This window comes from Phoxinus phoxinus (assembly GCF_949152265.1).
Source record: "Phoxinus phoxinus genome assembly, chromosome: 17".
Lineage (NCBI taxonomy): Eukaryota > Metazoa > Chordata > Actinopteri > Cypriniformes > Leuciscidae > Phoxinus > Phoxinus phoxinus.
The window spans coordinates 13906412-13934210 of NC_136892.1; the positions used below are offsets into that span (position 1 = coordinate 13906412).

The 27799-nt window shown below is 41.1% G+C and overlaps 4 protein-coding genes across 4 annotated transcripts; 2 read left to right on the plus strand and 2 right to left on the minus strand.

The window, feature by feature from the left end:
- Positions 1 to 929: 929 nt before the first annotated feature.
- Positions 930 to 5106, minus strand: arxb (aristaless related homeobox b). The gene is made up of 5 exons (XM_079586141.1): positions 4835 to 5106; positions 3784 to 4267; positions 3289 to 3334; positions 1864 to 2159; positions 930 to 1778 (listed from the first exon to the last, which is right to left on the minus strand). Exons 1-5 carry the CDS (start codon positions 4953 to 4955, stop codon positions 1538 to 1540), a joined length of 1188 nt encoding a protein of 395 aa, XP_079442267.1. The 5' UTR covers positions 4956 to 5106; the 3' UTR covers positions 930 to 1537.
- A 450-nt stretch (positions 5107 to 5556) lies between these two features.
- On the plus strand, positions 5557 to 9514 carry spag16 (sperm associated antigen 16). Its single transcript, XM_079586154.1, has one exon. It carries the CDS (start codon positions 5885 to 5887, stop codon positions 7745 to 7747), a length of 1863 nt encoding a protein of 620 aa, XP_079442280.1. The 5' UTR covers positions 5557 to 5884; the 3' UTR covers positions 7748 to 9514.
- A 290-nt stretch (positions 9515 to 9804) lies between these two features.
- On the plus strand, positions 9805 to 16077 carry ccdc82 (coiled-coil domain containing 82). The gene is made up of 7 exons (XM_079587107.1): positions 9805 to 10768; positions 11437 to 11701; positions 11823 to 11915; positions 12911 to 13035; positions 13217 to 13387; positions 13487 to 13696; positions 15610 to 16077. Exons 1-7 carry the CDS (start codon positions 10214 to 10216, stop codon positions 15673 to 15675), a joined length of 1485 nt encoding a protein of 494 aa, XP_079443233.1. The 5' UTR covers positions 9805 to 10213; the 3' UTR covers positions 15676 to 16077.
- On the minus strand, positions 16065 to 18619 carry pomp (proteasome maturation protein). The gene is made up of 6 exons (XM_079587108.1): positions 18545 to 18619; positions 17941 to 18041; positions 17799 to 17859; positions 16597 to 16698; positions 16424 to 16517; positions 16065 to 16274 (listed from the first exon to the last, which is right to left on the minus strand). Exons 1-6 carry the CDS (start codon positions 18545 to 18547, stop codon positions 16207 to 16209), a joined length of 429 nt encoding a protein of 142 aa, XP_079443234.1. The 5' UTR covers positions 18548 to 18619; the 3' UTR covers positions 16065 to 16206.
- Between the last annotated feature and the right edge of the window lie 9180 nt (positions 18620 to 27799).

The window sequence follows — 27799 nt, forward strand, 5'->3', positions numbered from 1 at the left end:
CACAATAGCAAGCCCCGAAAAAATGTTCAGTTCCTTTCTTTATAGAAAGTGTCTTAATCCGTGGTTGGTAATCAGTGGTTTAAATTGACCATTCAAACATTTTACCGCGTTAAAGCCCTACGTCATCACGGGCAGACCTCTGAATGGTGGTTTCTGAATAGCGTTTCAGATCTTAAGTAGGACATTATAGGCTATATTATTCATTGCTTTCAATGTTAGGTCAAAAATGCCACACATAGTCCCACGCTGGTCCAACGACATGCTGTTTTTCACTGATCAGATGACAAATCACCGTATACACCAAACTAATTGGATGAAGCTTAGTTGGAAAGGAGTTAAACTAGTTTTTTTTTAAAGAAAGAAAAGTTTTTACGAATGGCATCGACTTAACAACTGCCTTTGACAAGAAAAAAGGACAGTAGGAAGCTGAGACAAGCGTAAGCCTCTTAATTTGCTTGAATAGTGAAAACAAGTTTGGGCATTAATGCCCAGATTACATGGACACCTATGGAGGTGTTAAAGCTTTAAATTTTGCCTTTCTTCACAGCAAGTCCCATGGCGGTAGAGGCGAGCCCTTGTTCTAATGGGTAACAGAAGGTAATAGAAATAATTTTAAAATAAATGTTTATTTTCTCGTATTCGTCCTAACTATATTAGTACTTATTTGGTCGATTCAAATAGGCTCTATAAAGATATTAAAAAGCGCTCAATCAGATCAGCGAACTGTTGCCATCGTTAAAAACAAACGCGTCTGCTTGTTGGCCGAATCTGCATTAAATTAATGTAAAATATATATATATATATATTTAAATGTCTGATGTAATCGTTTTAAAATTACCTTTACACTTAGGTCAGAAATTGAACAATATAGGTCTTTATACATTTTTAACCTGTCCATTTATTGAATGCATTAAATAGGCTAAGAAATTAAGACAAAACAAAGCATTTTCGATTCAGTTCATTTTATTTTCACATTATCTTAACATTTCCCTGGCTAATTCATCAAGTTGAGCATATGGTTATTTTATTTCCATCCCTGAATTATGGCTCCTAAGTTTAATAAATATAAATAAAACTCATGGTATAATACATGGCAAGCATAACAAAACTGTTTTAGTACTATTCTGTGAACAGAAAGTGCATCCTTTTTCAAAATATCCTAATACTGTATGTCTTATGTAGAGTATACTTGTAGAAGAAAACACTGTTACAGAACAAACCTTGAAAAAGTGTTGGATGTGTAACAGTAACACGTAAAAGCAACTTGCCCTGTTAACTTGCTCAGATATAGCTGTTTTATGTTTGTTGTATCAATTTACAATTATGAAAACAGAATGAATATATCTAGATGCTTCATTCAACAACTGTTGAAAACAAAAACTTTCAGCACTCATCAACAACCAGCAATAAACAAAGAAAGAATTATTAGAAGACTAAAGTTCCAGAGACTGAAGAGACATGTGTTTATCTATAATAACTCAGTAGATATTAGTGCTTCTGCTTGACTTTGGTCTGATCTCTCAAGTGAGAGTGAGTCTCAGCACTCATCTTTTCCAGCTATTCCTGCCGCTGTGATATGAGTCAGTTGAGCAGAATGCTCCTTCGCTTTGAGACGCAATGCTGCTATGCTGGAAGCACGGAAGTCCACCGTTGGAAGGGACGGTAAGGCTGGTGAAGAGGAGAGAAGGTTGTTGGTGAGGTGGGAGCGTTGAATTGGACTCTCGATGGCAGGAAGGGGTATCCTTTGCAGTGCCATTGGACCTAAGCTTGTAAATAGTCTGTTGTGAAATGTAGAAACAGACAATTATAGTGTGAAACGGAACCTAATTGTTAATTTGTGTTGAACATGCAGATGAGGCTCACCTTCCAAAAGTGGGACTCATGAAAGCGGGATGTCTAAACATGGCCGCCCCTAACAGAGCACTGAAGCCGTGAGGGGAAGCAGAGTTTGGGGGTGGATGAGCCAGTCTTTGGAGGGGGCCAGGCCAAGCTGAATCAATAGCTGGATGCGGGTTTGGGACAAAAGGATTCCCACTTAGGTAATGACATAAGGACTGTGGAGCAGAGGGGGTTCCAGGATAGTGTAGGCTCAGAGTGTGTGACTGTACCCCCGCCTTTTCCCGTTTCCTCCATTTTGCACGTCGATTCTGGAACCATACCTTGAGAGGAAAACAATGCTTTTGTCAGTTACAAGTAATAAGTAAAAAGAACAGTTTGTACATTTGGTAAAGAAATCTTGTCCCACTGCCATTGATGTGCTTTCATATATATATATTTTTTTCTGTCTGACATTGTAAAGCACATTGGTTAACTTATGTTGTTTTAATTGTGCTATATATAAATAAAGTTGCTATTGCCAATTGTTCCCTTAGTCAAAGAAAAATATAGACCACAGGCTCAAATAGAATATTCTTGGATATCACAAAAATGCAGTGTTACAGAACTTGTATTATTTCTGCATCTCATATCTCTGATAACACACCAGTCATGACTGAGAATAACACCTAAAAATATATATATATATTCTGTCAGTCACTCATGTCTTTCTAAAACTGAATGACTTTCTCCGTCTTCTTTAAAACAAAATGTGAAGAAAAAAAAAATATTCTAAAAATGTCTTATTTTGTATTCCGTAGAAAAAATAAATTTGTGCAACAAACAACTATGAGGAGTAAATGTCAATGATAAAATAAATGTGTATTATTGGGAGAACTATCTCTTTAATACAGAGGGTTGATTTCTGATGAAAGTGGTAAAATAGGTGCTAATATAAACAGAACAATAACGCGCTTTAGTAAAAAAATAAAATAAATTAGGCACGTGTAAAGTTGCCTTTAGTTTATAAAAGAGCTACATAAAAGAAACACGAATGTTTCTATTCTTGGACATTTTTTATCTGACGTAATATCTAATTGCCCACTTCTCACTAGATCTTCATATAGGCCTATAGATATTATTTTTACGTTGCTTTTCAGTGTATCGAAATAAGCTTCTATACACAAATCCACAAGTCAGGTATGTAGGCTGTCTGATGTTCAATATGAATCTTATATTTTCGATAGTTTGTCCCGTGAATTATTGCCATTGTGTAGAATTGTAATTTAAAATACCAACAATATTTAGGATAGGCTATATTAGACTTAACGGTTACTTTTAGAATTAAGAATCCAATTATGTGATCTTGTTAATGTTACATGCTTTTTAAGTGGCCCCAGTCATGAAGAGTAAAAGAGAACATGGCTAGTACTAAATGTTGAAAAAGATGAGATGAATCAGAAAGTGACTTACTTGCACTCGTGCTTCTGTAAGATCAAGTCTCATTGCTAATTCCTCCCTTTAGAGAGAGAGAGAGAGAGAGAGAGAGAGAGAGAGAGAGGTCGAGTCTTTATCTCTATTTTTACTCACATTGAAAATGAATTTAACTAAATAAAATAAAAATATAATATAGCCTGGATATTTATTCGTTTACATTCTTGTGAGCAAATATTCAATATTTTGCCTTCTAAACATTCCCTATGAAACGGCTGATTTGAATAGGCAACCTATTGCAACGAAAATATATGAAATATAAATTAAAATGTATAATTAATGCCTAAACTTATTTTTTTTTATTAAACTTTAAAAGTGTTTTTTAAAATACTGAAAATGACTGTTGTCTTGAAGATGTGACGGATAATGCCATACCAATAAATCACTTAATTTTATTATTATTTATTGCATAACGTTAAAGCATTAGATAATCTACATGTAAGGCAAATTATTTGCCAGGAGTGTTGCCGTTACCTTGTGAAAACATCAGGGTAGTGTGTCTTTTGAAAAGCTCTTTCCAGCTCCTCAAGCTGATAGCTGGTAAATGTGGTCCGGTATCTCCTCTGTTTTCGTTTTAACATCCCATCTTCAGTGTCACTTCCCGCTGATAATGTAGTTTCCTCACAATTCTTCAAATATGCGTCTCGTTCTTGAAGCCCCAATAGATTCGGAGACACATTTGTCTCTCTCTCGGCTTCTTCCTCCTCCGGTCTTGGCGTGGGACTGGACGCGTTTTTGCAGGACTGTAGAGACGCATGTTCCTGATACGATCTAGCACGAGTGATGCTTACTAGAGAGGCTTCAGTAATTTTGATCTTTTCACAAGCTGTGTGTAGAAGTCTTGCCTCGTTTTCGTTTGTGTGAATGGTGGAGGAGTCTGTCAACCCGGCGAAGGGGCGGCGGAGCTTCGGCGGCAGGTGCATGTCTGCTTGAAGGGACCACAAACTGTTCGGTGATGCTGTCAGTAAAAATAATGTATCTAAATTATTATCAATAGGGTTAATTAAGTTATAGGTCCTAGATAAGAATATAATTTAATTACACAGGGAAAGACTATACTTTTAAATAATGTCCGTGCAGTTTAATTTAATATGATGTGTTAATGAGCATTATTTAAGCTGCACTGTAAAAAAAAATATCAATAGTCATTTCAACTTAAATTACATTAACTGACTTAAATTAGTTGAATCTTGTTTAACTAACAGCTTTGCTTAACTTATTTTGATGAGTTAAAGCAACCTAAAAAAACGTGTTGTCATGCATAATTAATTTTACAGTGTACGTAATTACTCTGTAGGCCTATATAACTGCACATTGTTATTAATTAGGCTAATTGTAATACAATATTTGCTACACACTAATGAATAGGCCTATTTCAAGTCTACAGAAATAAATTCTTATTTAAAGCAGAGGCTTCATCTCTTGAATACCATTGAGTTAATAATGTTTGTTAATAATAACAATAATTAAGTGCACAATACATGAAAACAACTAAAACAGGAATGCATCATAATAAGCGACTTACCTTTAACTTTTAAGGAACTTTTCCTTCCTAGAATACTGTCGATGCAGTACGAGGACAACAGATGCGATTTATATTTGCAGTTTGTTTGGTCTGGATTTCCCCCCTCTGCTTCTTTGCTCATATCTCTGGCTTTAATGAAGGCTATACAGAAATCAAAAATCCATTGAGCGCGCGCGTCGCGGTGCTCAGACTGACTGATCGCTGCAAAAGCTCGCGCACGGCGACCTATGTACTGATGCTTCAGCTTCCAAAACTGATCCAGCGCATCTGATTGGTTCTCCGATAAAAGCCTCTGCCACAGCCTCTGTGCTCACTTTCGCTTTATTTGACAATTTACACATTTATCCAACACATTTCAGATTGAAATTGACTACTTCAGAATGTCATTAATAGGCTAATAACAGTAATAATAGCCTAGCCTAATTATAATAGCTAACAGTAATAATAATAGCCTAATAATCATCATAATAGCCTAATATTTAATAGCCTATTTGTATTATTGTTGTAGCCATTATATTTAGGCTAATGTTACTTTTAAATGCACGCCTATTAATATAGGCTAAAGAAAGAAAGAAAGAAAGAAAGAAAGAAAGAAAGAAAGAAAGAAAGAAAGAAAGAAAGAAAGAAAGAAATGAGAATGCTATTCTAAAGACACCTTTGAACAGAACCGATTTAGTGTGGAACTCAGTTCACGCGCTCAGTACAGTGCGCCTTGAGCGCCATCTACTGCATGAAGCCAACACATTTACCTTTTTAAATGGAATAAAAAGTGAAAAGGATTGTTGAGTAAACAATCACAAATAATTCCCAAGTTACAATGTTTTCTTATATGCAAGGTCAAGTTTATTTAAAAGTTATAGCTTTTTTATGCCTGAACACGAACTGTTTGTGACCGTTTTATGGTTAATTTAATCATAGGTTTCTCATATCTTAAATAAGTAAAAAGGTAATAATAAAAAAACAAAAGAAAAACAACAACAAGGCATTATATTTTCATGGTATCGGTGTTTACACGAGGACATTTCTCATGGTCACGCTCTCGTATTCACCATGGAAACAGTAAACAACTTAGGAAAGCACAACAGAGCGGCTGAAGTGAAAATGGCAGCTGAAGAATCCGTCGACGGTCCATATTACCTCGAAAAAGTTTTAATTCCAGAGGACTCCGAGGATGAATATACATACGACGAAGTGTCTGTCGACGACGAACTCAGCATAACTGAGGGGGAAGAGGACTTGGAAACTGCCGTTAAAGCAGCGCGGGATCAGACCGAATGCACAACACAGAGTGTCAGTTCAGCCAAACATCCAGTTCCTAAAATACCTGAAGTGGTGGACGACTTTCTTCGCAATTATCTGGTAAAAATGGGCATGAAAAGAACACTAGACTGCTTCCAGACAGAGTGGTTTGAGATGATTCACAAAGGCTTAATTAAAACAGACCAAATGGATTTCGTACCTGATGCCTATACACACAACCAGCTCCTAGACAATGAGCTAAACAACATACAAAGAGAGCGGGATAGTTATAAACAGGCTGCATTTGAAGCTGGAGAAACCATTGTAAAGCTCCAAAGAGAGAGAGACTTCCATAGGATGCAGCACAAGCGTGTTGTTCAAGAGAAGAATAGGCTTATTGAGGACATAAAAAAGCTGAAGAAACACTATGCGTCCTACGAGCCTGCTCTTAGACAGCTAAATGAGAAGTATCAGACAGCTGTGAGACAGAAGATGCTGGTTAGTCTGGAGAGAGACAGAGCGTTCAGCCAGGTTCAGAACCCAGACTCTCTACGTACCCCGCATTCTTCCCCGGGAACTCGAACAGCTCTAAAAGCTGCAAACCCTCCTCCACAGGAAAGAGAAAAACCCCAGAAAGGAGCACACCCGCCATGTGACAACATTGCATCATACGATGCTATAAAAGACCCCAACAAGAACACAAAACATCCTAAGGATTCAGAATTCCCAGCCAGCACTCGCGTCAATCCCTACTTGCCTCAAATCAAAGCTTTCTCTTCTGTCAACACCAAATCAGCCAACTTCTCTCTCTCCAAGTCTTTTAAAGCACACACAATGGCAGTAAGCTTCCTCGCTCTCCATCCCCGTAAAATGATAGTAGCCTCCTCAAGTGATGACCAGCTTTGGAGATTATGGGGAATACCAGAGGGAGAGATGATCATGACTGGCGAGGGTCACACTGATTGGCTGTCATCCTGTAGTTTCCATCCCAGTGGTGGTTACCTGGCTACCACAGGTGGGGACGCCACCGTTAAAATTTGGGACTTCGCTCAAGGTCGGTGCATGCTCAGTTTGGAGGGACACATCCACGCCACCTGGGGCTGTTCCTTCCATTCCTGTGGCGATTTTGTGGCCTCTTGCTCCATGGATAACACTGCTAAAGTGTGGGACTTGAATAGCGAGCGTTGCCGCTGCACTCTCCGTGGACACGTTGACTCTGTGAACAGCATTTCTTTCCTGCCCTTCTCAAATATTCTACTAACCTGCTCGGCAGACAAGACCCTCTCTCTTTGGGATGCCCGCGCTGGATTGTGTGCCCAAACTTTCTACGGACACAAGCATTCATGCAACCACGCAACCTTCAATGCCACCGGTGACACAATTGCTTCGTGCGACTCTTTCGGGGTGGTTAAATTATGGGATGTGAGGAATGTGTCAGCAATGGTATCCATAGACGCTGGGCCTCATCCCAGCAATCAAGTGGCCTTCAGTCCAAATGGAAGAATGCTAGCAGTGGCGAGTAACGATGGCTCTGTGAAAACAGTAGAAGTGGCATCTTTACATATGTCTAGTCTAATAGCTCATGATGATGCCGTTCAGAGTGTCATTTTTGACCATAAGGGGGAATACATTCTGTCTGCAGGCTCTGATGGTGCAATTCACATCTGGTCATAACAAAACAATGGTTGAGAAACTGTTGAGAAATTTAAATCTGACATCCTTTGTTATTAATAAAAATGCATGGCCTATTTGTTTAAAAATAAAACAAAGTTTCCTGCACACAAAAGACTAGCTTCTAAATTATGGAAGAATTTTATCATAAGCTTTAAATAACCAAATGAAACAGCTATTTAAAGCAAAAAGTGCATTGCAAGAATATTTTCCCAAAATATTTTGTTTGTTATAATTTAATACAATTTAATGTTTTTGTGCTTTGGCACTTTACATTGACAAGCATAAGGGGATATTTATTTTCGCATCATAACAGGCAACGTTTTATTACATGTTTTAACTTAATTTGCATGTCTACGTTATAACTTGCTCTCAGTCTTTAATGACATATTTTCTCCTCTTGTTATTTTGTTTTCAATGTTTTAACTCAATCAATTAATACAATGTATTAATGCCCTTAGGCCTATAGCAAATAAAAATCTGATATTCAACTTTGTAGCTTAGACTTTCTTTTTTCTTTTAGATAAAGTTTAACTGCATGACTAAAAAATAGCATATAGGGGCCAAGGAGAGTTAACTGTATTTGAACTCAAGTTGAATTTATTTACATTTTTCATTTTCCACTTTTATTCCTAAATTATTGTAGGCTAAATGTTTTTTGTTTTGTTTTTGTTTTTTATATATGCTATTAATGCATTTTGTAAATATTGTGTGAGTTACACGTTCAAATTTGCATATCGAATGAGAAAACAACCAAGTAAACTCTTACTGGCAAACGTAAAAGACAAGTGCAACTTCCAGAAAAAAAAGTCCTTCATTAGAACATGCTTCAACCATTTAGTAAAACATAGCCTACCTTTATGGCATATATAGTTAACTCTTTTCTGAATGCATTTCAGTGTGGTTTTATTGTGTTCACAACAGCTACAAAAATATGATATTTTAGTTTGGAGTACAGAATTTAAAAAAAATCATTGGAGGACAGAATTATTTTTATATATTTTTTTAAACCTTATTGTTCGAAACCGATAAAACCACTGCTAAAGTAAACAATCGTTTGTGTTGTTGGACTTTTATTTGTCTCAAAACCTTATAGTTGGAGAGATATAATTGCCCTTGTGACAACTTAACAAGACTCATAATTCAAATTGGATGTTTCTAACAATCTTCAGAAATATGAGATCATATTCGTATTTTAGGTTTGAATTTCCCAATTCCTTATTCTCTGATTGAAACTCGCTGGTCAGTGGCCATTAGGTTATGATTCGCCTGCAGAAGTGTCTGGAGGGAAGTGATTGTGTTTCCTCTCACAGCCACATGAGGGCCAAAGACGTCGCTTTCCTCATGAAAATGAATGTGTGCACCCCTTTGTAAACTCTAATAGTTGAATAAAAATAAAATAAAAAAATGTGTGCACCCCCTTCCCTATCTGTCAGATATACATTTATATATAGTTCAAAACATGGAAAATGTATATAATATTCATTTTCTTCTAATATTAAAATAATATTACTAAAAATATTAAAATCTGGTCATTCCAAAATCTGGTCTGGATATTACATGTGCTTTGTATTTCTCACACGTAAAGTATGACAGGAGTGCAGGTCTGAGACATTTAGTCATCTTCAAATATCATTGTAAGTGTCATGTCATTTTAAGAGTATTTAAAAGTCTTCAGTGCAGCCTTTAATTTGAATTACTGTTATATAGCCAGTTTGGTTGTGTAAGGCTGGAGGCATACGCTGCTAATTTCCATCCAATAATCCGAACAAAAAGGATGACAAGCATAATTCAATTATTAATCTGACTCCATTAAAATTGGTATCATTTAACCCTTAAGAACTGATAGGAATCTGAACGTTCAGATAACTGAAGTTTGTTATTACTATCGGTGTTAAAAGGAAAGATTTTTGAAGCTTTTAAAGAAAACTATACTATACTATAGCCAGGCCTACTATTCTCAAACAATTTCCTCATATTGTTATCAATGTTTAAATTCAAACAATTAAAACTATAACCCCCCATTTTTGCGAATAAAAATCTGTTACAACTATTCTCCTGGTCTTTGGGTGGCGCGAGTGTCCGAGCTGATGTGAAGAGAAACGCCGGAAGTGCGTATCTACAAAAACACGGACACGCCCCCTCATGTTATTGGCGCGTGCAGCGGACTGGAGAAGAATGATACATGCTGATAAGCATATTTATTCAAATCACTCGTCAAATATTGATTACAACGATATACTGGGCTTTTTCTGCAACTGCAAGCTCGGATCAATGATTTAATATAAGAAAAAAATAGCTAAAAATCATCCACGAGACGGAATGTAATTTGACAGCACGCGCATTCAGCATCCTGTTGCTCATCATGTGTATGTAGATACATAACAGCTGGCTTAAAATAGATGAAGTAAAAAAAAATAACAACAATATTTCTCTTGTTGAACCAAGTGTCACTTTTCCTCCGTCAATATGATGAAAAGCGTGGGAAAGCTTTTTGGGTTAAGGCGAAAATGTGCGCCCCCAAAGTCTCGCATTGACAAGAAAAAGACGCGCGTGAACCCCGTTGATGAAATGCTGGAAGACAGCGACGAGGGCTCGTACGGCAGCACGACCAGCGTCAGTTCAGGGAGCGAATACCAGAACTCCGAAGAGCAGTCCGGTTCCTCAGACAGCTCGTACAGAGCACGCGAGAGTGACGGAGACGACAGCAGCGAGACGGACGAGAAACGCGCCGCGTCCCGTAAACCGAGGAAGAGACCCGCCAGCGCTCCTGTTGCTCTCGACGACAGTTCCAGCGATTCTAGCGAGTCCTCGAGCGACGTCGGCGGAGAGCCGCTCAGGAGAGTGTTGCAGAGAAAACGGCTCAGGCTGCCGGAGGACTCCGAGGACGAGGCTCTGCGGAAGAAGGAGAGAGAGGCAGAGGTAAAAGAAGCTGCTGCCAAGAGAAAAGAGAGAAAGAATAAACTCATGGAGCTGTCAAAGAGAAGAAAGTCAGGCACCACGCGGCGCAGGCGCAGGACGTTGGTAAGTTGAGAAACAGTAACTGTTAGTTAAACATTCACGGGTTAACTCCATAACCTCTTTAGTCCTTAAAAAAAAAACTCTTTACATATGTCATTTACATTGCAATGCAGCTACAGGCAATGTCATGTTTGCCTGCTCAATTTGATACAGTTTGGGGGTAACCTACAAATAACAAAAAATACAAATGATCAAAACCTTTCCAATTTAATGGATAACTTTCCTTTTATAAATACAGTACTGTGTGAAAGTCGTACGGGTGATGATACACAGGACAACTTTTTTGAGCAATGTTGCTGGGCAATCTTGCAGAGCGATTGTTGCTTGGGCACTTTCCCATTGAAAATGGGCAAAACATTTCTATCTGGATAATTTAGATCAGCCCTGTGTCTCGTCTGGTTGCCCGTTGACTGCAACATTGCCCAGCAACATTGCTCAAAAAGTTGCCCTGTGTATCATCACCTAAATCTAGAAGAACTGCGGCAACGTCTCCAAGATGCTTGAAGAAACTATTTGCAAGTGTACCAAGGACGAAAGCTGCTTTAAACGCAAAGGGTAGTCAAACCAAATATAATAATGTATCTTCAATGATAATAGTAATGATGACAAAAACAACAGCGTTGCTTAAAAAGTATTGGTGAACTGGATACCTTGTCTATTTTTTTCTGCAGGGTTCAGAAGAAGAGGAAGAGGAAAAAGAGGAGATCAAGAAGGACAAAGTTGAAGAGCAAAGCAAAGCAGACGATACTGGTGATGAATCTAGTGTGGAAGAGAATGGCGGCCCTCTAGACAGCAGCGAGGAGGAGAAACTCGCTGATAGTAATGACAGTCTGAAGGATTTTATTGTGGAGGAAGATGAAAAGAAAAATGACAAAGAGCAGGAGGAAGAGGGGAAGGCCAAAGACAAGGACTTTCTCTCTCACCTTCCACGCCAGTGTAAGACTATGTGGTTGTGGCTTTTGTTTTTTATTGGCAGTTTGGAAACATGTGTAGATGTGTCTTTAACGTTTAATTGAAATGAATTATAAAATCTCATTTGTTTCTACTCTGGTTACAGTTATCACAGGATCGCAGCTCACTCACTTTCAGGTGGTGGTCAAAGCCTTGCTGATCAATGTCCTGGACTCAACTTTCCTCAGTTCACTTTACAGTATGTTCATCACTTTATTCCTTCTCTTCTTAGTACTGGATATACATGTGTGTGTGTGTATGTATATATATATATATAAATATATTAGGGGCGTTATGGTTCAGTTTTTATCACGGTTCAGTTTTTATCACGGTTTTAGGGTCATGGTTTTGGTACGGTTTGTTATGCTCTATGTTCAGGGAATATAGGACTACTGTCAAATAGAATTAAAGAAAATAAGAACAAATAATCAAACTACAAGCAACAACACAAATAAATACTATAAAGCAAAGATACAAATACAATAAACAGTGCCTTTCAGGTTTTTCAGGTATCAAACAGTAGTTTTCAGGTATAGAAATTGAATAAAGTAATCAAATGGAAAACAACATTGCATATAATCTTCACTGTAGAAATGAAATAAAGATAAATCATTATTAAAGTTACAAAAGCTATTCAGTCAAGAGCAGTGAGCGATTTATTTGTCATTTGTTGTTTGATTAACATTAAAAACACAGACAGCAAGATCATTAGGCATATTAGTGCAAGACTTAATATTTGCGCTATACACGCTTTCCGTGTGTGTGCTTCGGATGAGTGTATACACAAATCTTCTTACAGCGTATACAAGTTCTTTTTCATCTTGTACTCGAATGTTTAAATTAGCATGGCTTAAATGAGTTTAGTTCAAACACAGATAGCAACGTATGTTGTTCAGTTCTCACCTGCTCTCGTGCATTATTAACACCCGGGTGAGGACGGCATAAATGACTGGTCATTTTTGACCATACGGTACTCCTATTGAACAAAGTTTACAAAAAGAGTGACACTCTTGTCCACGTTTTTTGATCATCGCTGTTGTAACGTATTGGGAAGCCAGAATGTGACATAACAGGACTAAATTACATTTTAAAATATATTAGAATACGAAAATGTTCATATTTTTGATTAAATCAAATACATTTAAAAAAATCTTACAGACCCTAAACAATTCCACTTTGTATCAATGACTACAGGTGGTGAACGAACGAAGCGATACGCCCAAGAGATGAAATCATCATTGCTTCATTTTGATGAGCGATTGGTTCTTCCTCGCCTGGAGAACCTGAAGCAAAGGAGCCGCTGGAAAGAACGCTACAAAGTAAAATAAAAGCCCTTTGTGTTTCTCTTTGTCTTTTTCATGAAAAGATGTCACATTTCTATGTATAATTGCTTGCTTTCCTATTAGTCACTTCTCTTTAATATGAAGATTGAAAGTAATGGTGTGGTGTAGATTAATATACATACTTTCATGTTTATTTATTGTTTTTATTTATGAAAAGGAAAGGGTAGAATGTTATCCTAAATTGCGGGTTGTGACGGTAAGGATCCAGACGAAGGGATGTGAAGCCTGCGAGCTTCACAGAACGGGGCGCTTCTCCGTGCGACTCTCTGGCCAGTTGTACCACAACAACACCCTGCAGGAGGACCAGTTCATGCCCGATGATGCCCAGGTTGTTTTCCATGCAACTCACTCGTACAATTTGGTCATAAATGGTCCGAAGATATATTTAGAATGCTTCTTGATCTAATGTTTATGTTAACAATTGCAGAGTTTCTTTGTTGGCTCTGTCTGTGCCAGTCGTACTGAGGTCTACCATGCCCTGAAGCACTTTAAATACCATCTGTTTGAGAGGTGTCGTACAGCTTTAGAAGCTCAGAAGGAAATACAGGAAGGGGAAACAGGAGAGGACGACGAACCAGTTAAGGAGACAGTCAACAAGGTGTTTACCAAACTACAGGATGGAGGCTGGATCAGTGAGGTGGGAATATGGAAACCTGCTCTTTATGTGCCTTTAAAAGCTATTTGAAGGGATAGTTCACCCAAGGGCCACTGTCATGCAGAGTTCAGCTCCTATCCCAATTAAACACACCTGAACCAGCTAATCAAGGTCTTACTAGGCATTCTAGTAGAAACTTCCAGGCAGGTGTGTTGAGGCAAGTTGTGTGTCGTCTCCAAGTTGGAGACAGTGGCCCTCCAGGACCGAGTTTGGCCACCCCTGACTCTGAGAGTCCATATAATGGCACTGAATGGTTGCTGCTCGGCTGACGCTTGAAAAACCACACGCATCAATCGTGACAGTAATCCGTATGAACCCAGTGGATAATCAACCGGTCTCATTCACCAATAATTGCGTGGATTTCGTATTTGCTAGCACAGGAGAACTTCTCACAAAAAACCTCTGCCTAATTCACAACACGTGCGTACGCGCATGAGTTTGTTCTTAGGCCGTTTGTCCACCAAAGTGTTTTTAGCCAGCTGAAAACGCCGAGCTGTGAGCGCTTGAGAGCGTATTTTTGCAGTTGAGACATTTGCTGCTTGTTATGATACGGAATATCCGCGAAAGTGTTACTAGTATCCAATTTCACACATATTTTGTTTCTGTGTTGATTCTATATTAAAATGTCGATACAATGTAACGTATTTTCTCTGGATCATATTTTCAATTATTTTGTTCTGTTATTATGCTTGTTGTTGTCATCTGTTGACGTTGTACAAGCAGAATGTGACGGTTGGTCGGTGTGGTATTAGTCCCGCCCCTCCTCCACTGTGATTGGACGGTTGGGTAAAAAGTGACAGTGATGAGCGCTGTTTTAATTAAGTTGAACATTCTTCAAATCTCGGCGACCTGTAAAAAAAAAGACGCTCAGCACCTCGTTACGCTCATGGCGTCTTAAAAACACGACGCTCCCATTGAAAAAACACGCCAGCCGCGTGAAAAAACGCTTTGGTGGACACACGGCCTTAATCTCGTTCTATTGTTAGTCAATTTGGAGTATGCTCAATGAGCAGGTTAGTCATTTGCATAAAACACACTCAAACCATCTCCATATAACCCCTTATTCACACTGCACACGTCTGCGGTGCATTACGGACGTGTGTTTTTTTCAACTTCAAGGATGAACCTCCTGCCATGGATATAGTGATGTGAAATAAGGGCTTTCCGCACACCCTTTACTTTACAGCCTGTGTTCACTCTCGTCAAACATGTTGCTCTTGCCAGATCCTCGAGCAATGCCAAATATCATTCTCAAAACCAGTTCACACACATTAAACACCTTTTATATAGACCCAGATTACAGTCCTTTTATTAGCCAGCTGTACATACACATGTCTGCGTTATTCAGAGAAACCTCACAGCTGAAGCTAACGCAGCTTTTCTTAATATATTTAAGATAAAATGTAATCATGATTTGTTTGTGTAAATGTTCATAAACAGATTTCACACACAAATGTTTCCGTACGCATACTTGGTGAATGAGACCCAGTGTCTTCTGAAGTGAAACGATAGGTGTGTGTGTGTGTAAGACAAACTTTTTAACTATAAATCATTGCTGCCAGTTTACTGTTTATTGAAGGGATCATAAGGGGGACATCTATCATTCCGCTTCGGAAGACATTAATTCATCCACTGGCGTTACATGAATGAACATCACGATCGCTGTGTGGGTGTTCAAGCGTCAACCAAAGCTCAATTCACTTGCATTATATGGACTCCTAGATTTATTATTTTCCTACAAATCTTCTTTGTGTGTATCTGAAGAAAGAAAGTCATTTACACCAGGGATGGCATAAGGGTGAGTAAATGAGAGAATTCAAATTTTTGGGTGAACTATTCCTTTAAATGTATATGAACACACTGATTGCTTTTTCTCTCTCTTTCTATCCGTTTAGCAATACGAGAAATTTCAGGAACATCTCAATTCTGCCGATTTCTTCCAGGAAGAAAAGCTGGACTGAAAGGATTGAACTTTTCCTAATGTCGTCATTCTGCCCTTTTATTTTTGGCATCATAAAGCATGGCTAACTTTTGAGTTGTTAAAGTGTGTGCCCTGAAGATTTAGCATTATAATTTCACAATTTTGTAATCTGTGTAAATTGCTTTGCATGATTGTAATAAATTCAGTAGTGCGCACAATATTCAACATATAAAAACAATATTACAAGCTGTAACCCAAAATGTAACAGATTTGTCCAAATCCTGAGGATTTAAAAATAAAATCGGTATTTTACCCTGATCATTGTGCTCTCAAAATTATGTATGCTGTTTTTATGCCTTCACTTTTAAGTAATATCCTCATATGCATCCAAGCCATTTTACAGTGTTTCAATGTTCTTCTAATAAACAAGATTCATAACCAGGTCCAGCTACATGTCATGTTTTGCACCACAGACACTATTTCTGCTTTCAAATTTTACATTTTATTAGAAACAGCAGTCAAACAATGCATATAATAACACAATCTACAGGCTTGTGCTGAATCGCCATCCTCACAGGACGCCAAGCTTGTATTCGGTCATGATGTGAGGATCGCCCATCATCTCACACTGGATAGGATCTGAGGGGAAAAAATGTTTACATATGACCATATGATACTACACAAAAATCACTTGTCCAAATCAACCAGCAATCGTCAGTATCATATTTTTTATAAAGCGAACTTAAGCAACTAGCATGACAGGTAACGTGTTGAATGTTTCTTCGTACCATTGAGGAAGTCCTCAAAGCCAATGGTGTCATCGCTACCTCTGAGGGTATCCAGGGCCAGATTTGAGCTGGGCAGGAAGGGCAAGCGCTGAATCTGAACGAAGGCAAGTGCAACGTTTAAACACGATGAGCATAGGGTGTTTATGGTTTAACTCGCATGTGTCAAACGATACCTGTCTAGCCGCTCTGTACTCCATCTGTAGTTTGAGGGGTGCGTGGAGACCCTGGATGTTCCTTAGTGTGTTGAAATTCATCTTGTCCTGGTTAAGCTGAAACTGGTTTCACAGTACAAGCCGTTACACTTTGTTTAGAGGTGTCCTTGTTACAGTGTACTTACACAAATAAGTAAGGAGTAAAGGTGAACAACACATTGGTAACACTTATTTTCCAGTGTGTTACACATTTTACATATAGTTCCTGTAGTAAAAAAACAGTCCATTAGTTACATAGAACTAAACCAAACGTTAACCCTTATTATATGGTACATGTAGTAAATTACTATTACTAAAGTACTTAATTGAGTAATTACACTAACAAGGACACATTAAAATAAAGTGTAACCCACATATTTACTATAGGGTTAGTTGCTTGTAATTCTGCATAATTTCCTGTTACTATAGAAAGTACATGTAATGTGTAGCAAAGATGATGTAAAATTAAGTGTTGCCCTAGCTGGTTATAAATCACAATCATGAATTTTGTGCTGATGATTAACTGTCAGACACTGTCACAATTTTAATTCAGTTTTGTTCAGGCCACTAACAGTGTGAGCCTACCGGTAATGTGTTGTTTTTTTTATTTCTTGGAATCATATATAATAACATTTAAATTTTAAATTGTAATATAACAATGCAGTATGATTAAACACACAAACCTTCATTGAGTATGAAGGAAGACATTTGACTATACTTTACAACAGTGTTTTTTATACTCTTTGGGAGAATGTGATTGACGTTATTGAGGTTCTCTCATCAAATAACCATGATTAGACGATTAAACAATCGTGACAAGCCTACATGTAATTTAGAAAAATACATTGAATACTTATCGAGCTAATGACTATTGTAAACGTTACAGAGGCTTATTGTGGTAATGAACTGATGTCTATATGGCATATACAATAATGTTTGCATTTCATAATCAGTGCTATTGTATGTTATTTAAAAATGATGCAATATATTTATGTATGTGACTGTTTAAAATTGTGTCATTATATATTTCAGGTCTTAGCAAGAGCATTATCATTTACTACCAATATTTTACTTGATATGGTCTGTTCTTTAATTTTCCCCTCCGTTTTACACATGTATTTATATACATTTAGATGTCTTTTGAAGAACCATGTATATTGGCAATGTACTACTTTACTACTTACATTTTTCTCAGAGAGCTCCAATGGATGACTCGGTAGAAGCTCATTTTTTACACTAGAGAACCTGCGATCACAGAAAAATGAAATCTTTAGAATATAAATACGCATAAAGAAACATTTGCAGATTTACAAGGGCAGAACTCACCCTCTGCGCAGAGAGTCTTGGACCCCAAAAGGACCAGCCTGTGGACACAGACCCGTGACAGGAACACTGTCCTTCAGCTGAGAGCGCAGACCACGAGTATTCTGCAGAAACACATAGCATTATTATTATAGAATCATGCAGAAAAGAAACCTGATGTGGAAGTTCACTGTGGCCTGAATGAGTGTTTGACAGTTAACGTTACCACGCTACATTAAGGTTTTCAGTCTTAACAGAAAAGGCTCATACAAAGTGAAAGTAAGGCCATGACACATCACAATTCATTTAGAAGCTAGCAACTTAGTGGCACAATTAATTCTGATATTATTAATTTCTGTCCCGGCAAATAATATAAGGTCGAGACTTTTAAAAGGAAATTATGCCCGCGTAATCTTTCCTTGAATATAAATAAACAAACACGAACCATTGTGCTATGCTAGCTAACTAGCTTGAACGCCTGCACAACACAAACAAGCGCTTTATTAACAACAAATGCACACACACTTTCACACTGTATGGGTAGCAAGGAAATAACACACACCACAACCTTATTAAATGAAACAAAATGAAATCAATAACGAAATAACAAAATGGAGCTCCACATTACCATCTTCTAGCGAGTTTAGTCTTCTTGACGATCATCAGCATAAATGCACTTCCTGTCAATCTCCGGAAATACTGTGATCATGTGATTGCGGCAATATTTGTTGGTCGTTGTTTAATACAAGGTTATTGTTATGTTATTGTTTATGACAACATATATATATATTATGTGAATATTTATTCATATATACACATTATGTACACTGCGAAAACCCATTGCACTGATCCTAGGCTGATCTTTAAGTATGTATCCGTGGAGCTATGTTGTACGGATGGGGGTATAGCTCAGTGGTAGAGCATTTGACTGCAGATCAAGAGGTCCCCGGTTCAAATCCGGGTGCCCCCTCACGTTAAACACTTTTTATTTTTTGGGGGATAGCAAGTAAACGTAATGTGTATAATACATTTGTCGACATGAAATTATGCTCACAACGAAAGCCAGACAAAAGACAGAGCTGAGCAGTGGCGCCTGCCGTGTGCATCAATGTGACTGACCCGAGATCAGCTGTTTGAAGAAGACACCTTTTCAGTTGTTGAATGAAAGTATTGGGCGAGTGAAAAAGACTCTTCATTTCCTAAGTATTTCTAAGACATTCGATTACAAGAATCAGGTTAAGACTGTTTCCACATGTTTTACGAGTCGGATCTTTGCATTGCTCGCTCTGTTAGCGTGTTTGGTCAGACTTATCAAAGTTCCTAGCCTGGGAAAACCCAGACCCTCTCAGTTGTAACTGAGTAAGGGCAGAGCCCGTCTACGGAGAGCCTGTTCACTCCCTATTCAGTCCTATTGTACCGAATTTTGGTTGTAGTTCCACCAGAGTTCCACTGGGGGCGATCACCCCCGAGTGCAAAATGAATGGGAGTCTATGGGGCTAGACGGCTAAATTTGTCCCTTTCAGCCGATTGCCGTTGAGAAATCTCAGATTTGATTGTAGGTTTGGCAAGTTCAACATGGGTTATAGGTCGAAAGTTGAATGAACGAGTACTTATGTCCTTTCGATTTCTTACAGGTTGAGTTGTTGTTGCCCATAACACGCTAGCATTCTGCTAATGAACGCTGATTGGTCAGTGCAGGACTGGTTACGACCGGAGATACCGCTTGATGGCATCATGGCATCCGAAGCGGGAACAGAATGTATTCTAGCAGAAACTCTTCTAGCACGTGTGTTTACCTGTGTCAGCTGTGCTGGCGATGCCTCGAGAGAAAATAAAGTGCAGAGCGCGAAAGCACCACAGTGACTGAAGGATTGCCGTAAAGCAGTATCTCTGGTCGTACGATGTGTATGACGTCATTGACATTTTGAAAGACGTTTTAAAGCAAATAAGTGACTCTAAAAAATCTAACACCCAGCAATGTGCAATTTCTTTGGATCTCCTTTCGAATACAACATTCAAATTACTAGACAAAAAATTATATCTTGAGAAAAGTGGATTTTGAGGGGTATAGCTCCATAGACCTCCATTCATTCTGCACTCGTCCTGTGAGCGCCCTCATATGGAATCAGAGTGGAACTGCAACCAGTCAGAAGCCGGAAGTGTAGCGAGAGTGAACCTTCTCCCCTTATTAGACATTCTCTGGTAAGGGTCTGGCAAAGCTCCATAGACAATTCATTTCCACAGGGGCGTCACCAACGGACGTCGGAAAGATCTAAAACCAATCAGAGCGATGAATGACATGACGTATGCAGAGCGACGGAAAATGACCATTTTAAATCGCTTGAAACAGACGCGCTAGCTGATTCGAACGAGTGATGTTGTGATGTTCCACGGCGGCATCCATGTCTGTAATGTACAAAATCTGCGTCACCGTCTCTGCTCTGTCGTCATCGTGTAAAACGTTTCTGATTGGTGCCGCGATTTCGGCGGATTGGAAATGGGTTTCAATGGGCTCTTTGCCAGACCCACTTGCAGAGCAAATCTAAATTTGCCGGAAGTGGTCTGGGTTCCCTTTCGAAGGGAACTCAACAATACGTCATCGACGCTATGGGGAAACGCCTCAGGCGTGACAGGTGTCTGAAATCACAATCAAATCACGGCAATCACATTGACCGGCGACAGCCCGTGAATCATTACGTGAATGATTAACGTGCGACCTGGAAGTATATAAGGGCGCCTTGCAATCATGACAAATCATCTTTTCGTCTTCAGGGACTGTTTTGTCTGTAACCGCTTTTGAAAATCAGGTATTTATGAAATGCACTGAGAAGGCTGAGTGTTTTCAACTGTGCTTTTTCTGTCTGGGAAGGAAGAGCGCGCACAGGCAGTTCTTGAGGGAACTGCCTGTACAATTGCGAGCGTTTTTCTTTGAGAACGCTCCGATCTCGTCTGACCCTCTCCTTGAGAGAAGAGGGCTCAGCGTCTGGGTGTAAAAAAAAAAAAAAAAAAAAAAAGGTATCCCAGATGAAGCCCGCCGATCGCCTTGAGAGGGGTATAATCCTCTCAAGCGATGCGGCGGCTGACGAGATTAAGCAGTGAGTGCTTTTCCGGACAAACAGGAGATGGCTGATGAGGGTGGTGATAATCAATCTTCTCAGCCACCCTGCCCCGTGTATGCTGAACTGGTGGTTTTATGGTAACGTTAGGGGAAAAATCGCTCACTATGAGAGCGTTTTTTCCCCAGTCATAAAACCACTAGCTCAGGTGAGCCTTTCATTTCTTCCCGATCTCATACTGAGATCAAGAGGACATGGAAGAACCCATACTCTGCCCGTGTCCACCGACATCAGCGGGCTAGTCTCACTGATGTTGAGGTGATAGGAGAGCATGGGTATGTGTCGATGCCGCCCATTGACGAGACGTTTGCAACTATCTCGTGTCTGGACAGGCGTCTACACTGAGAGCTCAAACCCTGCCAGTTGAATGGCAGAGCATACACGCCAGCGGGTCAGGCCGGTGCTACCCTGCACATCATGGCGGTGTTGCAGGTACACCAGGCCAATCTGCTGGGGGATCTCGTCCAGGGGGTGGGGCCCCTGAGGCGGTTACTGAGCTGCGCCACGGAGTGAACCTGGCCGACATCGGGGAGAAGAGAGAAAGTCTTTCTCCTCGATTCGCTGCTTTCGCCCTCTGAGCTTTTTGGCACCTCCGTGTAGGCGGTGGCTGGAAAGTTCAGAGAGGCGAGGGCGCGCTCAGCTGTATTAGGACAAATACATACCGCTGAGATCCGTATCCACACCCAGACAGACGGGAGGGCCTGGCCCATCATGGTCCGGGGACCTTAGACAGGGCCAGAGAGCCAGTGTCGCCTCTCGTGCGCCTCCTCCGTGGAGGAGTAGATCGCTGTAGAGGTGCAACTCCCGCAAGAAGAGGGATCTGAGGGAGGTGATCCAGCACGATTGCACACAGCATCGGCATGGATCACCTCCCCCTGAGGGCGTGATTATTTTTTAGCCCTCTCCTCTCTTCCCCGACTCCCCAGACGCTTTCTACATCAGGCCTGAGGCTGGGCTCATGGTTAGAACAATGTTCTGTTGGCCTGCCTCTGCTTGGTTAGGAGAGTGCCTCTTTCAGGCATGTAAAGGTGGTAGACCCCATGTTCATAAAGAACTGTCTGGTAAGTCTTCACTTCGCACGCCGCAGGTGAGCTGAGTGGTCTTCTTTAAGAGTAATTTTGTGTGCAACTAACACTAAAATTTATCTCTCTACAGACCTCGTTCCCTGTATAGAGCTATGGGGTCATGTAAGGTACATTTTTGGATTATTAGGGCCCTGAAGTCCCCCTTTAGGTGGCTAGAACGACTATCTCAGCCCTCGGGCTGTTAGCCACCTCAGGGTAGGGTAGTTGGTCTCCCTCCCTTAGGATTTTCATCTTGGAGTATAGACTGACGCTAGTGCTTCAGATAGATCTTATGTCCGGTACATGGGACCGTCTGACTTCCTGAGTACATCGCCCCCTTGAGCTCTGTTTGGGTTTTCAGTGGGCTGAGCGATTCTGCAGCCAGTTGTATGAAATAATAACTATTTTTCTAGTAAGGCTGTGGCTCCTCCGAGCCCTCAGGTAGATCTATGCTTGCAGGCTGGCCCTCACCAGGGCCGCCTCTGTAGCTGGCCTAGGCTGTGCCAGGGATAGTGGAGGCGCTCTGCTTAAGCATTTCTGCCTCTGAACATTCACTGTGTGAATATAGGTTCCTAGCATCCCTGTATGACAGCCTCCTCCAATGGGAGTCGTTAGGCCAAGGCCCGCCCCCTTCTCTGCATTCTGGGGCGACAAGAGTAATGCAGCGTGGTGCAGAGGCATGGTTTGTAAAGATCCTGGGTAAGGTCTTTATTGAGCAGGGTTAGGCCGCCTTTCGCCTCACGAAGAGGCTGGGTCTGTCTGCCCGACCCTGCCGTGCAGAACTAGCATACGGATATGGGCTGCCAGTATAGGCTTTACTCACCTCGCTGAGCTACTGCTCGAGCGTCGGGTTGTAGGTGGTTGGCTCACAAACAAGCCCCACTCCCCTAGGTTGAGCACAGATACTTTTTCTGTCACCCCTAGAGCCACTGGCGGGCCCGCACCCTGGTAAACCTCAGGGTGAGGTGGAGAGTATTCCCCTGTGATACAGGGCAGGTCTGAGTCCTTCACTTTCAGTTCTGTATTATCCTACCTCGCACCACTATGGCTCGGGTTGAGCGGAAAGTTCTAGCGAAGTACGCTCCCCTGAAGCCAGAGCATTGCCATGAGCTGACGCCCATGCTTACAGATGGTAGGCCCCTGGCTCTGGGGCCTCCATTGAGGCAGAGTGGCGTATGTTGTACTCCCCTCGCTCAAAGGGTGCTAGCGCTCTTGCTGAGTACACTGCCATGGGCAATGTGATTAGGTACCAGAATGCTGTAGGCGCTGTGTAAACAGCTTATCTGCCAACGAAGGCTGCGCCATTAGGTAGTAGGCCTCAGCAGGCCTCCTGTATGGGCAGCCCCCAAGTGGGCGCTGTAGGCCAGCTCACTTCATGTGGCTGGCCTTGGCGGTTCGGGCAGTTGACTCACTGATGGGTAGTAGGCCCTAAACAGGCCTCCTCGGAAGTGAGTCCCAACATTGTGGGACATACTTGTTGGTGTGGTATGACTCCCAACAGTGTACCTTGGAGCAGATTGACTTGCTGTCAGCTAGTAGGCCCAACCAGGCCTCCCTGATAGGCGAGTCCCCAGTGGGCTGGCCTTAACAGGCCGCCTTCGAACTGTCACCCAGATTCAGGGCTCATAGCTACCAGTTGTTTAAGATTACTATCAGGTAGTAGGCCTCCTCAGGCCTCCCTGAAGGTGAATTCCCACTTACGGTGGCTATCAGGTAGTAGGCCTTACCAGGCCTCCCTGTAGGCAAGCCCAAAGGACAGGCAACTGGACAGCTAGCCTGACCTACTATCAGGTAGTAGGCCTCACCGGGCCTCCCTGAAGGCATGTTCTCACATAATGTGATTATCAGGTGGTAGGCCGCTCCGGGCCTCCCTAAATGTGAGCTCCCAAGTATCGCCAGGCCTTCCTGGTCATGAGCTACCACATGCTGGGGTTATCAGGTAATAGGCCTCACCAGGCCTCCCTGAAGGTGAGTTCCCACATACTGTGGTTATCAGGTTACAGGCCTCACCAGGCCTTCCTGGTTATGAGTTTCCACATGTCAGGTTACAGGCCTCACCCGGCCTTCCTGAATGTGGGCTCCCACATATTGTGGTTATCAGGTTACAGGCCTCATCCGGCCTTCCTGGTTTTGAGCTCCCACACACTGTGGTCGCTAGGTTACAGGCCTCACCAGGCCTTCCTGGTCATGAGAGCTCCCACATACTGTGGTTATCAGGTTACAGGCCTCACCAGGCCTTCCTGGTCATGAGAGCTCCCACATACTGGGGTTATCAGGTTACAGGCCTCACCAGGCCTTCCTGGTTATGAGCTCCCACATACTGTGGTTATCAGGTTACAGGCCTCACCAGGCCTTCCTGGTCATGAGAGCTCCCACATACTGGGGTTATCAGGTTACAGGCCTCACCAGGCCTTCCTGGTTATGAGCTCCCACATACTGTGGTTATCAGGTTGCAGGCCTCACCAGGCCTTCCTGAATATGAGCTCCCACATACTGGGGTTATCAGGTTACAGGCCTCACCAGGCCTTCCTGAATATGAGCTCCCACATACTGTGGTTATCAGGTTGCAGGCCTCACCAGGCCTTCCTGAATATGAGCTCCCACCTACTGTGGTTATCAGGTAGTAGGCCTTGCCAGGCCTCCCTGTGAGTGGTTCCCCAACGATGCTGGGTTCTGGAAGCTAGTGGCCGCTTGCTATCAGTTCAGCTGGCCTTATTTGGCCGCTGCTAAAAGCGAGCTCGCGCCCTGGCTCAACTAAAGTGTTCGTCCTCTGCTACTGGTTCCCTCCCGGAACTTCTTACTCTGCCTACAGCCTGGTTTCCTACCAGTCAGTCCATTGCTCCCCTCACTGAGGGTCTCTATGAGTGTTTGGACTCCTGAGTCTGGTCAGACGGTCGTAGGCCTCTCGTGAGGCCTCCCAGTTAGATCAGCCCCTAGGCCTTCACAGGCCTCCTCAGTGTTTCAAACACAGACACTGGGTAGATCCGTGGATCGGGTAGAGAAACTCCCCTCTCTAGCAAGGGTTTAAAGCACTATGCTGAGTCATACTCTCCAGGATATCCCGTCTCTGAGATCCGGGCTGAGGTTTCACTGCCAGCTTCGCAGTCCCTCGGGTTGGATGCCTTACCTAAGGCAAATGTCCAGAGGCTCTGTCTCCAGACAGACAGGAATTTGGCCAGACTGTAGTGTCCGACGTAGTGACACCAGGTCAGGCCGTCCTGGTGGCATTTCGGGTGGTATTTCCCCGTATAGTGACTGGCTGGGGTTCCCTCGGGTTCCCTAGCCACATTCCCTAGAAGGGACCCCTTCTAAATTGAAGTTGTGGTCCTAGGCCTTTGAGCAGGCACAGGTAGGCCTTCGGATTACATATTTGGAGTTCCTCCTGTTAGGCTTATAGCTTGGGCTATGACCGTAGGGAATGCTGTCACTGACAGCCCAGTGTGACCTGAGGGTGAGTGGTTCTTGCATTTCATTTGAATTTGCTGGTTCTGACAGTTGTCACTGCCTCCTGGCATGCACTCCCCTTAGCATGGCGGCGTGGGTATATCGTTCCCCATAGCGTCGATGACGTATTGTTGAGTTCCCTTCGAAAGGGAACGTCTCAGGTTACAACTGTAACCTATGTTCCCTGAGAACAGGGAACGAGACAATACGTCTCCCTGCCATGCCTCGGGGCCTGCCTACCAAACAGTCCCTTCAGACGAAGGATGATTTGTCATGTTTGCAAGGCGCCCTTATATACTTCCAGGTCGCACGTTAATCATTCACGTAATGATTCACGGGCTGTCGCCGGTCAATGTGATTGCCGTGATTTGATTGTGATTTCAGACACCTGTCACGCCTGAGGCGTTTCCCCATAGCGTCGATGACGTATTGTCTCGTTCCCTGTTCTCAGGGAACATAGGTTACAGTTGTAACCTGAGACGTTTTCCCACGCTACAAAGTTCTACAACAATGTGAAAAGTTTCTTAGATTATCACAGATTTATTTTCACCCTCACTTGCATACCACTTCATTTCTTTTAAATAACTATTTTTTTTCTTTTATTTTTTTTAATCCAACGTATAAACTTGTTTAAGCCTCTATGGGACATCATCATTTATAAAATAATATTACATATTTTAAAATTACATGTATTTAAAATATAATAATAATAATATTCAACAACAACAACACAACTTTTTTTAGTAATATTATATGACATCCCCTTCAGCCAATACAATTAAAATCTATTTGCAATGTGCCTGACATTTTTAGCAACAAGGAAGTTAAGACATTAGCATATTAGCTCACATGCTGTCAAGGCATGAGTTAATTTCAGACTAGAAAATGCATATAAATATTATTGTACATCTAAATGGGCTTTTGGTCAAGTGTTTGGTAATTTTTTCTGTGTACATTGTCTGTGTATCTGGCACTATTGTTCAGTACTGGCAGGCAGTATAATAGCCTGTGTTTTAGATGTATACGTTTTATAGAAGACAGAGGAAAAGCTGTACCCTTTCCAGAAAGTATTGATGATAGTGCATCAGAAAATGAGGTCGTAGTAAGAAAGGAAGAAGATGAGGAAGGAGGATAGAAGTGAGGGTGATGGCAGAGATGAAGAATGTATAAACCATAGGTTGTTGTGGAAGTCTTTCAAATGATTGGGAATATTGACTTTGTCAATGTAGAAATTAAATGTAATAAATTTGAACTATATGCGTGTGCTTTTTTATTGCACACTCTTTGTTAGATAGTTCAAAAATAGCTGATCTCTGACACAAATTGTTATGGTAAGGTAGTGTAAAGATCTTAACACTGCCAGTGTCAAGAGGAACAACACACTGATTGTGTTAAAAGTATATGTCATTTTACAGTTAATTAATTGCAATTACCATTGCCCAGTAAACATAGACTAGAGTCAAACGTGTGGTCACGAGGCAATAATCTTCAGTTTTTGCTATGGACATTTAAAGGAATGGACACCCAGGAAACTGAGGTTTTGACTTCATTAACGCCCCTCGCCCACACACTTTTAACAAGACACTTTGTTGTGCAAATAAAAATTATATCATTTGCATTCTTGTGTTACTGAATGCATTTGGACCACAATATAATGCAAATTCTAAAATAATTTTTTTGATGACACCAGAAACAATGTCTCATGATGCCCCAGGTAAGACTGATTTCATTTCATGCATAAAATTGGTCTGATTCCAATCCATTATGTATATTTTACACCTTTACGCTTTTTTACATAAAACAGAGCTGCATTAGGCCTATGTAATATTCAGAGCAACATTTATTTAATTACATTTTTGTTCAATTGCCCCAGTGAATGTTTCTGGCATTGAAGAAAATGCAACGGTTGAGAAGAATTGCGCAGGCAAAGATCCTCTCCTCAGTATTGCTATAGCAATGTGGATCGCTGTCATTGCATCTGCGCTTTTTCTCTATCTGTACTGGAGACACATTCATCTTAAACCAAGGTATCATTCATTTGTTTTACATTGTCATCAAGAATTCCACTCATATAAAGATGTTTCAGCATTTACACATCAACCTAATTTTCCAGTTTCCATGTTTCATACCGACATAATTCAGAGATGCAAGAGGCCGAAACTACTGATCTTACAGTCGAAAAAGGCAAGCAATAATATTGCATTAATTAATGATGGTCATAAAAAGTACATTTCAAACGCTGCATGTTGTTAAACAGTT